Source organism: Cygnus olor, chromosome 13 (genome assembly GCF_009769625.2).
Source record: "Cygnus olor isolate bCygOlo1 chromosome 13, bCygOlo1.pri.v2, whole genome shotgun sequence".
Taxonomy (NCBI): Eukaryota; Metazoa; Chordata; class Aves; order Anseriformes; family Anatidae; genus Cygnus; species Cygnus olor.
The window spans coordinates 9,813,598-9,827,838 of record NC_049181.1 but is presented as its reverse complement, the minus strand read 5'-3'; the positions used below and the strand labels follow the sequence as shown (position 1 = coordinate 9,827,838).

At 64.6% G+C, this 14,241-nt stretch overlaps 1 protein-coding gene across 9 annotated transcripts in view; it reads right to left on the bottom strand.

Annotated features, from left to right (window-relative positions):
* Positions 1-14,241, bottom strand: part of DLG3 (discs large MAGUK scaffold protein 3) — a 76,066-nt gene that overhangs the window by 13,159 nt on the left and 48,666 nt on the right. For 8 of the 9 annotated variants that reach the window (XM_040572023.1, XM_040572026.1, XM_040572027.1 and 5 more), the window contains 3 exons: positions 12,226-12,382; positions 11,464-11,566; positions 4,743-4,857 (listed from right to left, as the gene is read on the bottom strand). In XM_040572023.1, coding sequence (XP_040427957.1) covers positions 4,743-4,857; positions 11,464-11,566; positions 12,226-12,382 — 375 coding nt within the window. Of the gene's footprint in view, positions 1-4,742; positions 4,858-11,072; positions 11,162-11,463; positions 11,567-12,225; positions 12,383-14,241 lie in introns of those variants that run through there. The other variant, XM_040572032.1, reaches the window with a different exon arrangement.

The following is a 14,241-nucleotide window of genomic DNA, read 5'->3' as shown; positions in this document are numbered from 1 at the left end:
ATCTACTCCTACAGCTGTTCCTTTTCAGACTTTTAAATACTTCCTTTACGGACAAATTTTTAATTTACGACAGAGAAGCTTTATCTTCAATATTCTTCAACTATCCAGCTACAGAAAAGATTATTTTTTTATACTAAGGAAGAGGAGCACTAATGCTCTTCCTGTGCAAGTTATCACACACCCGTGCTGCAGCTCTTCGCCACAAGCTGCTTTCAGTGGCTTCCTAACTCTTTCTACTAATGTCAGATCTCAAACCAGATCTATTTTCCTCGGACGTGTCCATCCTGCAAGAAATGGAAACACACGAGTGGTCACGCAGAGCCCTGCTGCTGGCAGCACAGCTGGGAGCCCCGTTTTTGCCCTCGTTCTTTCCACGTGGCAGGGGCTGGGGCACGGCTAGCACGGGTGCTTACTGCACCTGCAGCCTGGCTCAGCCAGCTGCCGGCCTCATCCAGGCAGAAAAGAAAGGGGAAAGCCACAAGAACAAACCCCCTCTGCCCTGCTCATCACCCCCTTCCACTACAAGGAACCCTAAGGGGGGGGGGGGGGTCTGAAGCGACACAGCACAAGTGACATTGATCTTCGAGCTGAATCCTTTTAACCGTGGCTCCATAAATATTAAAAGCAACAGGCATGCTGTGCATCAGCCTCCTGCAGAGTTAGCTGCCTAGATAACGCTCTCAAAAATTGCTTCCCCGCTACATTTAACAAGACACCTCTCCTTGCCCAGCACGGCTGACAAGAGTCAGGGCAGGTCTCCCTCCCGGCGGTGGTTGGCAGCTCTGGATGAGCCGGGGCTCCTCTCACCAGGGAAGCAGACGGAAGCATCAATTCTTGCACCATCAGGAAAGCTGCCCCTGCTCCCAGCTTCTCCCACCTGTCTTGACTGGCTAAATCACCGTGCGGAGTGGCTGCAGCTGCAGGGACAGCTACTGCCTGGTTTGCCTTTCACTAAGATGCCAAGATCGACCTGCAGGACCTTATTTTTGGTGACGGTGTCAATGTGCAAGCTAGGAAGAGCCAGATCATCTTCCAGCCCAGAGGGAACCTTACCAAAGAAACTGCCCCTTCTGAACATGCCTGGACTTGGTGTCCCTAACGTTCCTCCCACCTCCCAAGCACCAGGCACAAGTGGGCAATAGCACCCGCCTGCACGAGAGCCTGTGAGTTCAAATACCAGATGTCATTTGCAAGGCCGCAAAAAAGGATTTTGGCTGGATCAGCCCCAGAGGCAGCTCCAGCAATAGCCCCAGCCTCCAGCCAGGACAGGAACGACCAAGGGACTGCGCAGCGGTCTCTTGTGCAGCGACCTGAAGGCTTGATGAAGTCCCGCGTGTGCGAGTTCGCTCGGCCACCAGGCCACCCTCCTTTTTCCAGCTTGCTCAGGGCCGTGGTTCACCCGCCGTAGCCGAGAGGCTCTCGTGCTCGGTCCCGCAGGAGAACAGGAACGGAGGGTGGCCCCCAGGCACAGCACGTGGCACGCCGGAGCCGGCGGCAAAAACACTGCAGGGCCCTTCAGCTGGAGGCAAGCAGCCCTCACAGGCACCTGCTCCCTGCCAAGAGATAAGGCTGCCTGCGTGCCTGGCACGCCCCTGCCAGACCAGCGCCATTAGGAGCAAGGAGAGAGCGCAATTAGGAGGAAAGGGAGCGCGGAGAACTGGCCAGGCAGGTTCCCGAGCCAGCGCAGGCTTCGGGGCGCTCAGCCCGAGCCCTGTGCTCACTTTGCTGCACGGGGGCACCGACAGCACGCCCCGTGCACCTCTGCTGCCACCAGCTCCCGGCAAAGCCCCCGAGCTCACACACAGCGTTGTGCCACAGCCCGGGGAGGGGGGAAAACGGGAGTTCAGGCAAGCAGAGCTGGGGGAAGAGGAGACGGCACCGGTGGGGTGCTCGAGAGCCGAGCTGCTGTGCTGCAGCCCCGCACCGTGCCCAGGGCAGCCCTGCCCCGCTCCTCCCAGCGCCCACACGGGGAATTCGGCACCGGCAGCCCCTGTGCCAAGGTCAGGCGCAGAGAAGCCGGCAGGCTGCAGCCGAGCGCAGCAGGAAGGCAGGAAGAGCCCCGGGCTGGTATGAAGCGGAGGTCACGCAGGTGTCGCTGGCAGCAGGAGGGCCCCTGAGCTGACGGGTCACAGAAACGGGTCACGCTGCCAGCCCCAGCAGGGTTCGTGCGAGGCCCACGCATGGGCACAGCGGAGGCACGAGGCACCTTTTCCAGAGGGCCCCAGGAGCGTTTCCCCAAGGCGCCTCCGCTCCCATGGGGCCCATCCTCAGCGTGCACGGCAGCGCACACGTGAGGACCTGTGGGGCCACAGCCCGCCAGGGCCTCGCTCCCCATGCTGGGCACAAAGCCGGCCCGAGCCCCTTCCCACCGGGCACGGCTCCAGGCTCCGAGGACTTTGCCCCGCAGGAACACGGTCCTGGCCCCAAAACACGACCCGAGCACCGCGGGGCGAGGAGCAGCCCCGGCAGCCGCAGGAAGGCAGGCGCTGCACGGGGAGGTGGCGTGCCCGGCCCCGGGCCCCGCTGACGGGGCGCACCGCGGCCTCGCTGGGCTGACTCAAGCAGTTTGGTAGCAGGTCCCGTAATTGATGTCCTGTCCACAACACAGCAGCTCAGCCGGTTTCAGGGAACCTGCGCTCGAAACCACCCCGCCCAGAAGGGCTGGGGCAGCCCTGGCAGCTCTCACACGCTCACGGGGAGCGTGCGGCAGCCGCCGGAGCCAAGCAGAGCCCCGGGCTGGCCTCTGGTGAGCTGGGGGAGCCAGCGAGGTGCTGCCCAGCTCCTGTCTGGCACAGTGCTGTAGATGCCACCAGAGCCACGCAGAGGGACGCAGCCATACCCCGTCCTTGCGTAAGGGCCCCAGCAAGCAGCGGGCAGCTCTCAAAAGATGTGGGATGCTAAAAAGCAGAGTGAAGGGAGCCTGACAGTGGAGCAGCATTTTTCTGCAGGCCTGCCCTGGCACATGCAGCAGCTATCTGGGCAGGGAACAAGAGATTTGCACGCTCACTTCACGCCGGACCCAGCCTAAACCCCTGCTACATTTATGAGGACGTCACTGCGACAGCAGATCTTGAATCAAGCAAGACTCTGCAGAGCCTCGTGAAATTGTGAGCTGCAGGAGCCTACTGCTGCAGTTCTCCCCTGTGCCAGGCTGGGCTCGCGCTGGCTGTGCGGTCCCCTACAACCCAAAGCCCCTTTGCACAGCGCAGCCATGCCACAGGAGATGTAGGCTGAGGCTGAAGCAGCCCCAGCTCTCATCATCCTCACCGCAGGGAAAAGCAGCGTCCCTTGCTATTGCCAACCCCCATCCGCAACAGGCCGTGCAAGGTGAGGATTTATGGGATTATTTTGATGAGCAAGTTAAAATTACTTGTTAGCTCTCACCACGCTGACTCTCGTTGCGAGAGAAGGCGCTGCAGCAAGCCGGGAGGCGGCAGGGGCAGAAGGCAGGAGCCAGCAGTGAGCACGGGCACGGGGCTGCGATGGCCAGGACGTGCAGCAGGTACAGAGCCAGCGCCGCACGGCTGCTTAACCCCTGCCTGCTCCGCACCTGGCTCCAACCCAAAAGCGCATCTCAGGATCAAAGCAATAATCCTCCTAAGAGCTCAGCTCCCCTCCAGCCAGATTCTGCCGCAGGACCAGCAGGGGAGGAGAGAGAGAAGCCAGTTAGTGGGGAGCAGTTAGAGGAGAGCGCCCTGCACGCTACTGGGGCGGAAGCGGGGCTGCTCCAGCTGCTGGAGACCCCAGGGCTGCTGCCAAGCTGGGGGAACCCCCCCCACCAGGCTGGGCTGCCCCACGGCTCGTGGGTGGATGGCAATACCTGGAGGGGCCAGGCACTGCTGCCATCAGGGCCTTAGCCAATTGCTCACACCACTGCCTGCGTCCTCCCTCGGACCCGCTCCGTTCCTCCAGCCCCTGAGGGCTCACCCTGGAAGCAGCCGCCCGGCCGCAGCACGGCCCAGCTCCCTGCACAGCAGCCCGTGCAAAAGGCATCCGAGCGCAGAGCACTCGGCCCTGCAGAACCCCCGCAAAAGCCACTGCTCCCCTGCTCCACCCTGCAGGCTTCGTGCCTCGTTTATAACGCTCCCTTCCCTCGCCCCGCAGTGGCAGGGGAGCGTGTCCTCCGAAGAGGCGAAGCACCCATCCGCGGAGGTGCTGCACAGGTGTAAGGATGTGATCCCAGCTGGCGTGGCAGCACCAGCCCAGGGATGAATTGCTCATCTGTAAGGCCGCACTGACATTTTCCTTCCTCATTCCCAATTGCCAGGCACACCCAGGGGAACCACAGACACCTCCTGGAAGGTGCACTCGTGTCGGCAGCGCTGGGTTTGCTGCACTTCCCCCAGCAGGCACAGCATAACCCTCGCGTGTGCGCTCAGGAACGGGCCTCCTTGCCAGCAGAGCTGCGGCAAAGCAAGAGCGGGTCCCGCTCTGAGACACACCGAGCAGTTCCTCCCTCGGGTGGAAGGTCCACCTCCTCGACCCAAAGCTTGGCACGAGCTCAGAAGCAGCAAGCAGCCACAGATCTGGGAGGTGGCACCGGGCGTTCTGCCCTGCGTGAGATCTCACACGCGTGCAGGGACGAGGGCCCCTGTAACGCAGCACAGGGGTGCAAAGCCAGCTCAGACTGAACCGTCCCACCCCACACATACACGGTGGGGCAACGCGCCACCCCACGTGCTGTGCATCCAGCACTGGCTGCCCGGAGCACTGACAGACACGGAGACGGGGGAGAGCCTTACCGGACGTAGAGGGATCTCTTCTCGCTTGTCCGGAGTGAGCCAGAGCCAGAGCTCATGCTGCTGTTCATCATCTGCTCTCTCAAGTCGTGGATCTTGGACTCGAAGCGGCTGTACTCTGCGGGGAGACAGAGGGTCAGCGCAGGCAGGGGCTGCCCCCAAGCCTCCACCACCACCACCCCAGCGAGCAGGGCGCAACCAGCACGCCAGATTAACCCAGTAAGCACTGAGAGGCGACTACAGCCTGGCCATGGGGCGCGTGGCTGGGGGCAGCTGCCCTGCACGCTCCTGTCCCAGGGCAGCGATCGCCTCCCTGCGTGAGCTGCTGCCCTGCAGAGCGAGCCAAAGCACAGCGAAAGAACGAGACCTCGCAGGGGACTGTCACCTGCCGGCCAACGCGACGTGGCACGGCTGGAGGGCAGCTGCCCCACGCCTCGGGTCCCAGCCCACCAGTGCCTGGCAGCAGAGCCCCAGGCACGCACCAGGAACAGGGGGACGGCTGCCACCCGGCCACCGGTGCCAGCACGGGGCGAGCGCCCCGCACGCGGCACCACCTCCGCTGCAGCGCGGCCCCCAACTCGGTGGCAGCCCCCAGCCCGTCCCCGGCTCGGGGTGGGGGACAAAGCACACCCCGCAGCCTCGGGAAGAGAGAGGGGGGATTCACCTGTCGTCACCTACATCCCAGGCAGCAGGAGACCCTCCGGGAGCCAGCGGCACCTCCGGCAGCGGCAGGACGGGAGCTGCCACCACCTGCAGCTCCTCCCTCCCTCCCCGCGGCCACGCCAGCGCGACCTTCAGCTGGGTGTAAAGGTCGGCCCCAAAGCAGAGGGCGGAGGCTCCAGCCCCGCGCACCCAGGGCAGAGCAGGGAGGGTTTGCTCCCACGCGGCCGAAGAGCAACAGAGGTGGCCCCGCTCCCTCCTTCCCCTGATAGCACCCAGCAAAGGGTGCTTGTTGGCGCCGTGACCGGGTGGCTGCTGCTGCAGCGACAGATCAGCCAACCCTCCGGAGAGCACCGGGCACGGACACATGGGTTACAAAAGTCCCCACGGTGGCACAAGCCACGTGTGGGCACCGGGGGTGCTGCCCCCAACGCCGAGCTCCCTCCGCGGAAGGATCGTGCAGGGTGCTGCCCAGCCTGCAGAGCTGCATCCCGCACGTGCGGCGGGATCACTACTGAGAAATGCACTGCAGGCTGTTTGAAAGACAGCCCCTCACTGTGCACGGAGGGAGATTGCTCCGTCGGTGCAGATGCGTGCGGGGTCGGGGTTATGCAACTGTGGCTTGGCATTTCCTGGCTATCTAGCCCTAAACCGTGCAGCCAGACCTCCTTCTGCACAGAATTGTCGAATGCTACTCAAAGACTACAGGAAAAAAAAAAAAAAAAAGTTACGCACCGAAAACCCCAACCCGCACATAAAAATTCCACAGCCACGTACAGGAGCCGTGCTGCAGCCCCAGCCTCTGAAGCCTGCTCTGCTGGTTTTCTTAAAACCCCAAACCCCAGCATATGCAGCACATGTGAACCTGCCGTTTGGGACAGCTTGACAAGCCATCTGCAGGCAGCCTGCCGCTGCATCACCCTTGGTGGGCGTGCAACGAGAAGGGTAAAGCGAGCCGGGTTTCCTCCTCCTTGCGGCGCCTCGAGCGGCAGCCTGCCTTGCGCTCACCTTCCCCGCAGCCCCCTCTGCGTGGCTCGGGGGGGGGGCTACGCGAAGGCTGCGGCTCCCGTCCTCTCCCGGCCCATCTGGCTGATGGATTTGCTGCGCCCCGTGGGAAGTTCGGAAGCGCTGCATCTACCTGTGCCACTGTTTCACCCCGTAACACCTGCACTGCGCAGAGAACGAGGCAGGGAGCCCAGGGCAGGGGCAGAAAGGCAGCAGATGTGCTCGGAGGCATGTTAAAATTTCACGGGCAACGCTCCCTGACGTGAAAGTTCACACTCGGGGTGCGTTAGCCCAGCAGCTTCTCCCTCTGTAAGGGCCACGGCTGTGCTCAGGGCGCTGCTGAGCTCGCCCGCAAGCCAGGCTGCGTGCAGCTGAGCGCTGCTACCGCGGCTGGGTAAGTGTGGAGGGAGCGGGACTGCTCCTGGGGCTCGCCTGGGTCCTGAGCCGCTAGGACGCGTCCTACGTGATGTTAGAGACGGGGCTGCCACCTCCCCAGCTGCGTGTTACTCAAAGGTCTGCCCTCTGAGAAGCAAGGGTTGATGCTGAAGGCCCCAGCCAGCACAGGCTGGCTGCAGATGAACGGGACAGAGGGAGCCCCCGTGGCAGCAGGCGCTGCCCCCAGACATCAAGAGGCAGGGGCAGCCTTACTGCCCGCCCAGGCAAACGCACAACTGCTCACACAAGGGCAACGCTTATTCCAGTAGAAAATAAAATTATCACACCAAAGCAGCACTTCTACACGCCCCTAACTGCGCCCAGACCGGAGTTTCACTGATGCGGCACCCAACAGACAGAAGTGGGCTAAAGCCTGAGCTGAGCCCTGCTGGCAACCTCTCACCCTGCGCCAGGGAGGACTGCAGCACCCACAGTACGGATCAGGGGCATGGCCCGTGCCATGGAACCGACGTCCTGGAGCTCCGCAGGAGCGTGGAGCGGAGCTGGGCTTCCCGGCACGCCGCCGAGCCCCACGCCTCATTTGTTACGGGGCTCGAGACCAGCGAGGAAACCGCGACAGCAAGCGCGGAGCTGCTTACCGCGCGTGCTGCGCTTGGCAGCGACTGCTTTGCACAGGTTTAACCCCAGAGGAGCTCGAGCTCCGTGCCAGCTCCCAGCACGGGCAAGGCACCGCTCCGCCTGCACTGCGGCCACGTCCCCCCATCAGCCAGCACCTCCTCACCACGCTGCCGTGCTCAGTGCCGGCCACCTCGATCTTTCCCTAAGTGCCACCCCCAGCTGCTCGCTCAACAGCGGAGCCAGAGGGAAGTGGAGCAGCTCTGGGCACCCCGTGTCCGGGGCAGAGCCACTCCGGGCACCCTCACCTTGCTGCATGGGCACTCCCAGGCGGTGCGGGAAACCGAGCGCTGCACGGGGCGAGCTCAGATGTCTCCTTGCAGGGCTCGGCTCTGCCAACGGCCCTCCTCCAGCAGCCGTGGCTCTCCCTGATGGAGCCGCCAGCCCGCACGGCACCCGCGCAGGGCAGGGAAAGCAGCAGCAGCGAGGCGGGAGCGGGGTGGCAGGGTGCCACCGCTGCGGGACGGAAGGGAAGCAGGGCGAGGCGAGAGGTGCCAGCCAAGCAGCAGCTCAGCAGCGCGCTGGGCGGAGGAGGAACAGCCAGCTGCAAAAGCAAACCCGGAGCCTCCCTGCGAGCACAGGGGAGGCATAGGATGCAGCATAGGAGCGAGCATAGGATGTGCTCGGCTGCAACCGGGCCCCCCTTATCTGCGTGCTGGAACAGCCTCCTCGACAATTATCGGCAGATAACCTCCAGCAAGCAGCACTTCTATCTCTGTTCACTGGCTCATATCCACCTTGCCTCTGCATCCTGGAAGGAGAGCTGCCGCGCGGCAGAAACTCGCCTGGGAAACCTGCCCGCCGCACAGCAGGGAGGTGAGCGCCAGGAGCTCTTACTAATCCCCACCTCCCCGGCACTCCCACAGCACCCAGGCGCTGGACATGTTCAGGACACACTTATCAAGATAGAAAATATGCAACAGGTGAACTCGCGCCTCTTGTTTCAAGCGCCACCGCCTTGCTGCTGCTGCAAGAGGTCCCGCTGTGGGAACCTGACGCCAGGAGGAGCAGCGCTTTGTTATTTCCACCTAGCAAGGCGATGAAGCAACGCTCTGCGCTCTTGCGGCTCTTCCTCCAGAGCTTGAGCACCATGCAGGTGCTCCTGGAGCAGGGCTGAGCCTGCGGGGCACAGAGCAGCCCCCCCGTGGCCCCAGTCCCATCCCGGAGGATCCTTTGGCCTCTGCATTCTTCCACGAGAAAGCCCGAAGGGATTTCAGCTGCCCAGGTTTCAAAGCGTTGGGATTAGACATCCACAGCGCCATTGTCTGCCGCTCTCTCTGCCTCTCCACCCTCGCAGTGGAAAACACATCCTGTTTTCAATAGCGCTGGCTTCAGCTCCGCACGGGCTAATGCTCACTGTGATCCCCAGGCTCATTTCCCTACAGAGCTGCTGTTTCTATGGCAAGCAAACCCAGCAAATGGAGCTGGCACACAGCAGCGGAGCCAGAGCGCGATGGAGCCGCTCCCTCCCGACCTGCTCTCTGTGCTGCAGCCCCGGCAATTGTGCTATTTCCTCGCGTCCAGAAAACAAAGGGAGAAAGTGCAGTTAGAGCACGGGGAGCCGCATCAGAGAGCGATCCCTGAGCGTGCACAAAGCCTGTGCACAAAGCACGTGCACTGCTTTAGGCACACAAACGCCTGCCTGGCTCAGGCTGGATCCGGCCATCAGCAGATCCTGGGGACCTTTCAGCCGCTGGCTCCAGCCCGGCGCCTGTCACACGTGAAATCTGCAATCAGCTCCATCGCTCCTCTTCAGCGAAGCATTTTACTGCCCTGAGTCCACGCACCTTTGAGCTGGGGGGTCGAAGTACAAACACCGCCCAGGCACGGCGAGCACGGACCCAGGGCACGCCGTGCTGCACGCTCAGATGAGCGGCGGTGAGCACAGAGGTGCTGAAAGCTCAGCAACTTCTGGAAGCCGCTGCAAGGTCTCGGCAGTTTCCTTTTAGCAGCCAGCTCAGAGAAACGCCACCGCTCGAGTTTTTGTATTTGAAAGCGAAGGATATCAAAGCCGCGCTCCACGGGGCTTCAGGAGGTGTAATTGCCAAACCCGAGCACTTGTGATAACAGCAGACAAAGTTCACACGGAGAAACACTCCGAGGAAAGAGATCTTACAAGCAGCTCAGAGGCAGCAGCATCACACAGAGCGGCCTCCTTGCAAGACAGCTTGGGGCTGCGCCAGGCACGGGTGCTCAGAAGAGAGGCAGGACTGCGACTCTTGCCGTCCTTCCCCCGCTCTCCTCCACTCCTAACCGCTCACAGGACCCCGCTGGGAGGGCACCTCATCCATGAGGCTTATGCAAGCAGCCTCGGAGGTTACACTAAAGCAGAGCACACCTTGAGCACGTGCGTGTTTGTCCGGCACCCTGCGCAAGCCCTGCTCCTTCTCACACGCAGCAGACAGCTGAACGGCAGCCCTCCACGCCTGCTAGTACGGATTCGCCCCTCAGAGCCCCTTCTGATGGGCCCTCACCACCTGCCTTTGGCTAGCAACAATTCACGCCCTGTTTTCAGGTCGGGTTTGCTGCAACCAGGCTCACACTTCACTTGCCATTGCTACAGGTCTGCCACTTCCTTCTGCACAAGCAGGTCGTGCTTTTGGGAAGCCAGCGCAGGCAGCACGCTCACTGGTGCCACTGCTCTCCTTGGGGCCTCCACAACCCAGCTCTCGCTCTTCCACCAGCGCAGACCTGTGACCTGCACAGACAAGGCAAACACCCGGGACCACGCATCCCGCACCTCCTCGAGGGGAAGCCAGCCCCACTGACCCCTTCCCCGCAGGGTTCGGGGTGCCCAACACCGCCCGCCGTGCCCGGCTGCGCGGTGCCAGGACCGGCCAGCACTTCAGCAGTCGCATCCGAGCCCCTGGAGCTCCGAGGTCCCCTCAGCTCCCTGCCGCCCGTATTCGTTTCCCAACAGCAGGGCTGCCTCCCGGGACGGCGGCAGCCCACGTGCCGGCCGGTGCTGCACAGATGCGCTACGGAGGAGCCCTCGCAGGAGGGCACCGCGCGCGGCCCCGGGGGGCCGTCAGCTCCCAGCCGCTGAGGTTTCAGCCAACGTCTTGGGGGGGGGGGGGGGCACGGCGACTTGTGCCCTGGGACACTCAGAAACCACCCGCGTCCCGCCCGTGCCAGAGCTCAAGTGGCAAGCGGAGCCAGGGACGCGAGAGCAGGGAGCGCTTCCTGGAAAGAAGGAGGGGGGGGAAAAAAAAAAAAAAAAAAAAAGAAAAAAGCCCCGCGAGCAGCCCACACCGCTCCCCCCAGCGCCCCGGGCGGCGCTAACGGCTCCGCTCCGCTGCCTGCCCCCGGTCCCTTCCTGCCCGGCGCCCAGGCCCGGGACCGGCGGGGAGGCGGAAGCTGGGCCGGGGAGGGGAGGGGGCAGCGGGGGGCGGCCGGCGCCTCGCCCGGCGGCGGGGGCAGCGCTCGGGGCCGCTCTTTGTCTGCGGCGGGCGGCGGGGCCGGAGGGAGGCGGCCCCGAGGGGGTCCCCGCCCCGGGCAGGAGCCCCCCCGGCGGGGCCTCGGCTCGGCCGTGCCCGGGAAGGAGGGGGGGGGGGGGGGGGGGGGACGGGGCCTGGCGGCGGGCGGCCCCGCGCTCACCTGCAGCCGGCGCGGAGGGCGGGCGGGAGGCGGCGGCGGCGGCGGCGCCCCGGCAGCAGCCCCGGAGCCGCCCGGCCCGCACACAAAGCCGCGCAGGCACCGCCGGCGGGACGGCGGAGACACGCCCCCCCCCCGCCGCGCCGGCCAATCGGAGCCCGCGCTCCCCGCCTCGCCCCGCCCCCCGGACCAGCTCCGCGCCAATCCACGCCACGCCGGGGTGCTCTCCCCCCCCCCTCCCCCGCCCCCCCCCCGGCACCGCCCGCTCGGCGCGCCACACACAGCCCCGCCCCCTGCTCGCGAGCGAGGCCCCGCCCCCCTCATTTACATGCAGGCCCCGCCCCCCGTCGTTTGCATGCGGCGCGCCGCCCCCTCCCGGTGCCGGTGCCGGTACCTTCGGGCCGGTACTGCGCGATGATGGTCACCGTCTGCCCCGCCCGCTTCAGCGCCGCCGCCGCCTGCTCGTGGGTGGCGTTGCGCAGGTTCACGCCGTTCACCTGCCGGGACACCGCGGCTCCGTCGCACCGGGACCTCCGTCGCATCCGCGGTACCGGTGCTCTCGGTGTCCCCGTCACCCAGCCCCTGCTCCGCCGTGTGCCTGCGGTACCATCACCCCCTCCCGGTACCGACACCCCAGTACTGATACCCCCGGTACCGACATCTCCGGCACTGATACCCCCAGTACCAATATGCCTGGTACTAACACCCCCAGCACTGACACCCCCGGTACCAATACCCCCGGTACCGATACCCCCAGTACTGACACCCCCCATACCAACACCCCCCACACCGACACCCCCCACACCAACACCCCCCACACCGACAGCCCCGGTACCGACACCCCCCACACCGACACCCCCAGTACCCATACCCCAAGTACCGACACCCCCGGTACTGACACCCCCTGTACCAGCACCCCCGGTACCAACACCCCAGCCAGCACAGAACCGGGGCTGCCCACCCCACCAGCCCCTGCTCCATGCCAGGACCACGCCGGGCAGGGAACCACAGGGCCCCGCACCCAGGGCCCAGGGCCACACCAGCACTGAGGGATGGATGCTGCCGAACCACGTCCCCGCAGCCCCGGTACCCCCGGACACGGGTCTGCCCCCACGTGGGTGCCCGGTGCCCGTCCCTCCCCGCCAGGCCAACTCACCGAGAGGATGCGGTCGCCCCTCCGCAGCTCCCCGCTGAGGTCGGCGGGGCCTCCGGCCAGGATGAAGGACACGAAGATGCCCTCTCCATCTTCCCCCCCGACGATGTTGAAGCCCAGGCCGGTGGAGCCTTTGTGCAGGATGATTTTCCGGGGCTCTCTGGAGGGACAGACAAGGGACATGGGGACGTCAGGGTGACGAGAAGCAACGCGGGTGATGGGGCCGGGGCCGGGGCAGGGGAGGTGCACCGCACAACTGGGGCTCACAGTGACACAAAGCAGAATGCACACAGGGACAGAGCATCAGCTGGGGGGGTCACGCATGGTGCAGAGGCACCGGGAGCCCAGGCACTGGGGAGGGTGCCAGCACAGGGGAATCGCAGCCCTCCGCACCCTGCAGGGCCCACGTGCCCGCAGCCGCACAGACACACACGGCGCAGCCCCGCACAGCTCAGCGGCGGCACACCAGCAGCCCTAAATTTTTCAACGATGACTTAATTCTTCTGCAGTTCAAACAATAGGCAGGCACAGGCAGAAAGACTGCCTGGCATCGCAAAAATCCAGCGCCGATTTTCAGCTAGGACAAAATAAGCGCGACAGGAACGGCAGCAGCTCCCAGCTCAAGGGCTGTGTTAAAAGCACAAGGAACAAGTGACGCCAGTGAGCGCACCCTGGCAAAAATGCACGGACCGACGGCAATTGCCAGCCGACGCGACGTCGGGGACCATCGACCTGTCGGCTCGGTGACCAAAATGGATGGGCTGGATGCGGGGTGGGTGCCGCAAGGACAGGACCCGCCAGGGGGCTCAGCATCCTTGCCCACCCGCGTCCTCTGGGATGTGGCAGAAGTGATGCCACAGCCTCAGGCACCACCACGGCACTCGCGGTGGATCCTACAATGCTGGCAGCCCCGTGCTGAGGGAAGGCTGGGGCAGGGGGCTGCTCCCCGAGCTGCTGTGGCAGGCAGGAAGGTGGGGAGACCCAGGCGAATAATGCTCGGCTCAGCAGCCAGCACGAAGGCCTGCAGCCCGGCAGCGTTCTCCCAGGCGATTCTCGCAAGAAAATGTCTTCTTCATCCCCCCCGGCCAGCCCGGAGCATCAGTGCCGTCACCTGGGCTGACGGGGGAAGGTTTTGGTGCTTTCAGCGCTGCAGGAGGCAGGATTTACCTCCAGGGACCCAAGCCAGCACCCGAGGAACAGCGTCCCACCTTCCCTCCCCTTGGGGGAGTCCCGATGGGCTGAATGTCACTCAGACAGCTCGGGCTGTCACCTTATAAGGAGCAAGGGCAGCAGGAGACAGACAGACAGACAGACAGACGTGAAGGACACCCAGCCCTGCCCGACCCTCCCGGCTGTGAGCAGCTCCTCTCCCCGTGCCGTGCCGCGTCCCCACCCGTACCTCTGCTCGCACTTGCTCCCGTGGCCCCGCTGCTGCCTGGCAGGGGACAGGGACGGCTGTCCCCGGTAGGACATGGAGGAGGAGACGTTGACGGTGAACATCGCGGCGTGGCGGGGCCGGCCGGGAGGGCGAGGGGCAGGAACGCCCCGAGCTCTGCGCCCCGCGCTGTTTCTCTCTGCCTCCCGCCTGGCGCGGCAGCGGGGCACGCGGCTTCCCGGTCCCATACCCACACCCTGGGTTTTTTATGGAAGCACGACAGGACGCAGGCTTTGGCGCCTGCTAGACCCAGTGGGCTTAACCCCTTCCTGCCCCCCGCTGCGCATCGCCGGGGCACCTCTCCCTCCTACGCGGAGGCACAGCAGCATCGTAACCCCAGCCTACGCCAGCTCTGCGCGTCAGATGCAGCAGGGGCTGAACCTTGTGTCCTCCAGAAAATACCGCCTGTATCCTTACAGCCTCCGGACATGTTTGAGCTCTGAGCCCAGCAGAGCTCAGGGCTTGGGTTGGTTGGGACACGCTGGGGCTGGGGGGACCCACGAGACTCCACGCAGACACCAGTGGGCTGGCCCCCCTGGGATCACTGGGTCCCATGGAGGCTCAGTGCCACGGCCTGGGGCTGC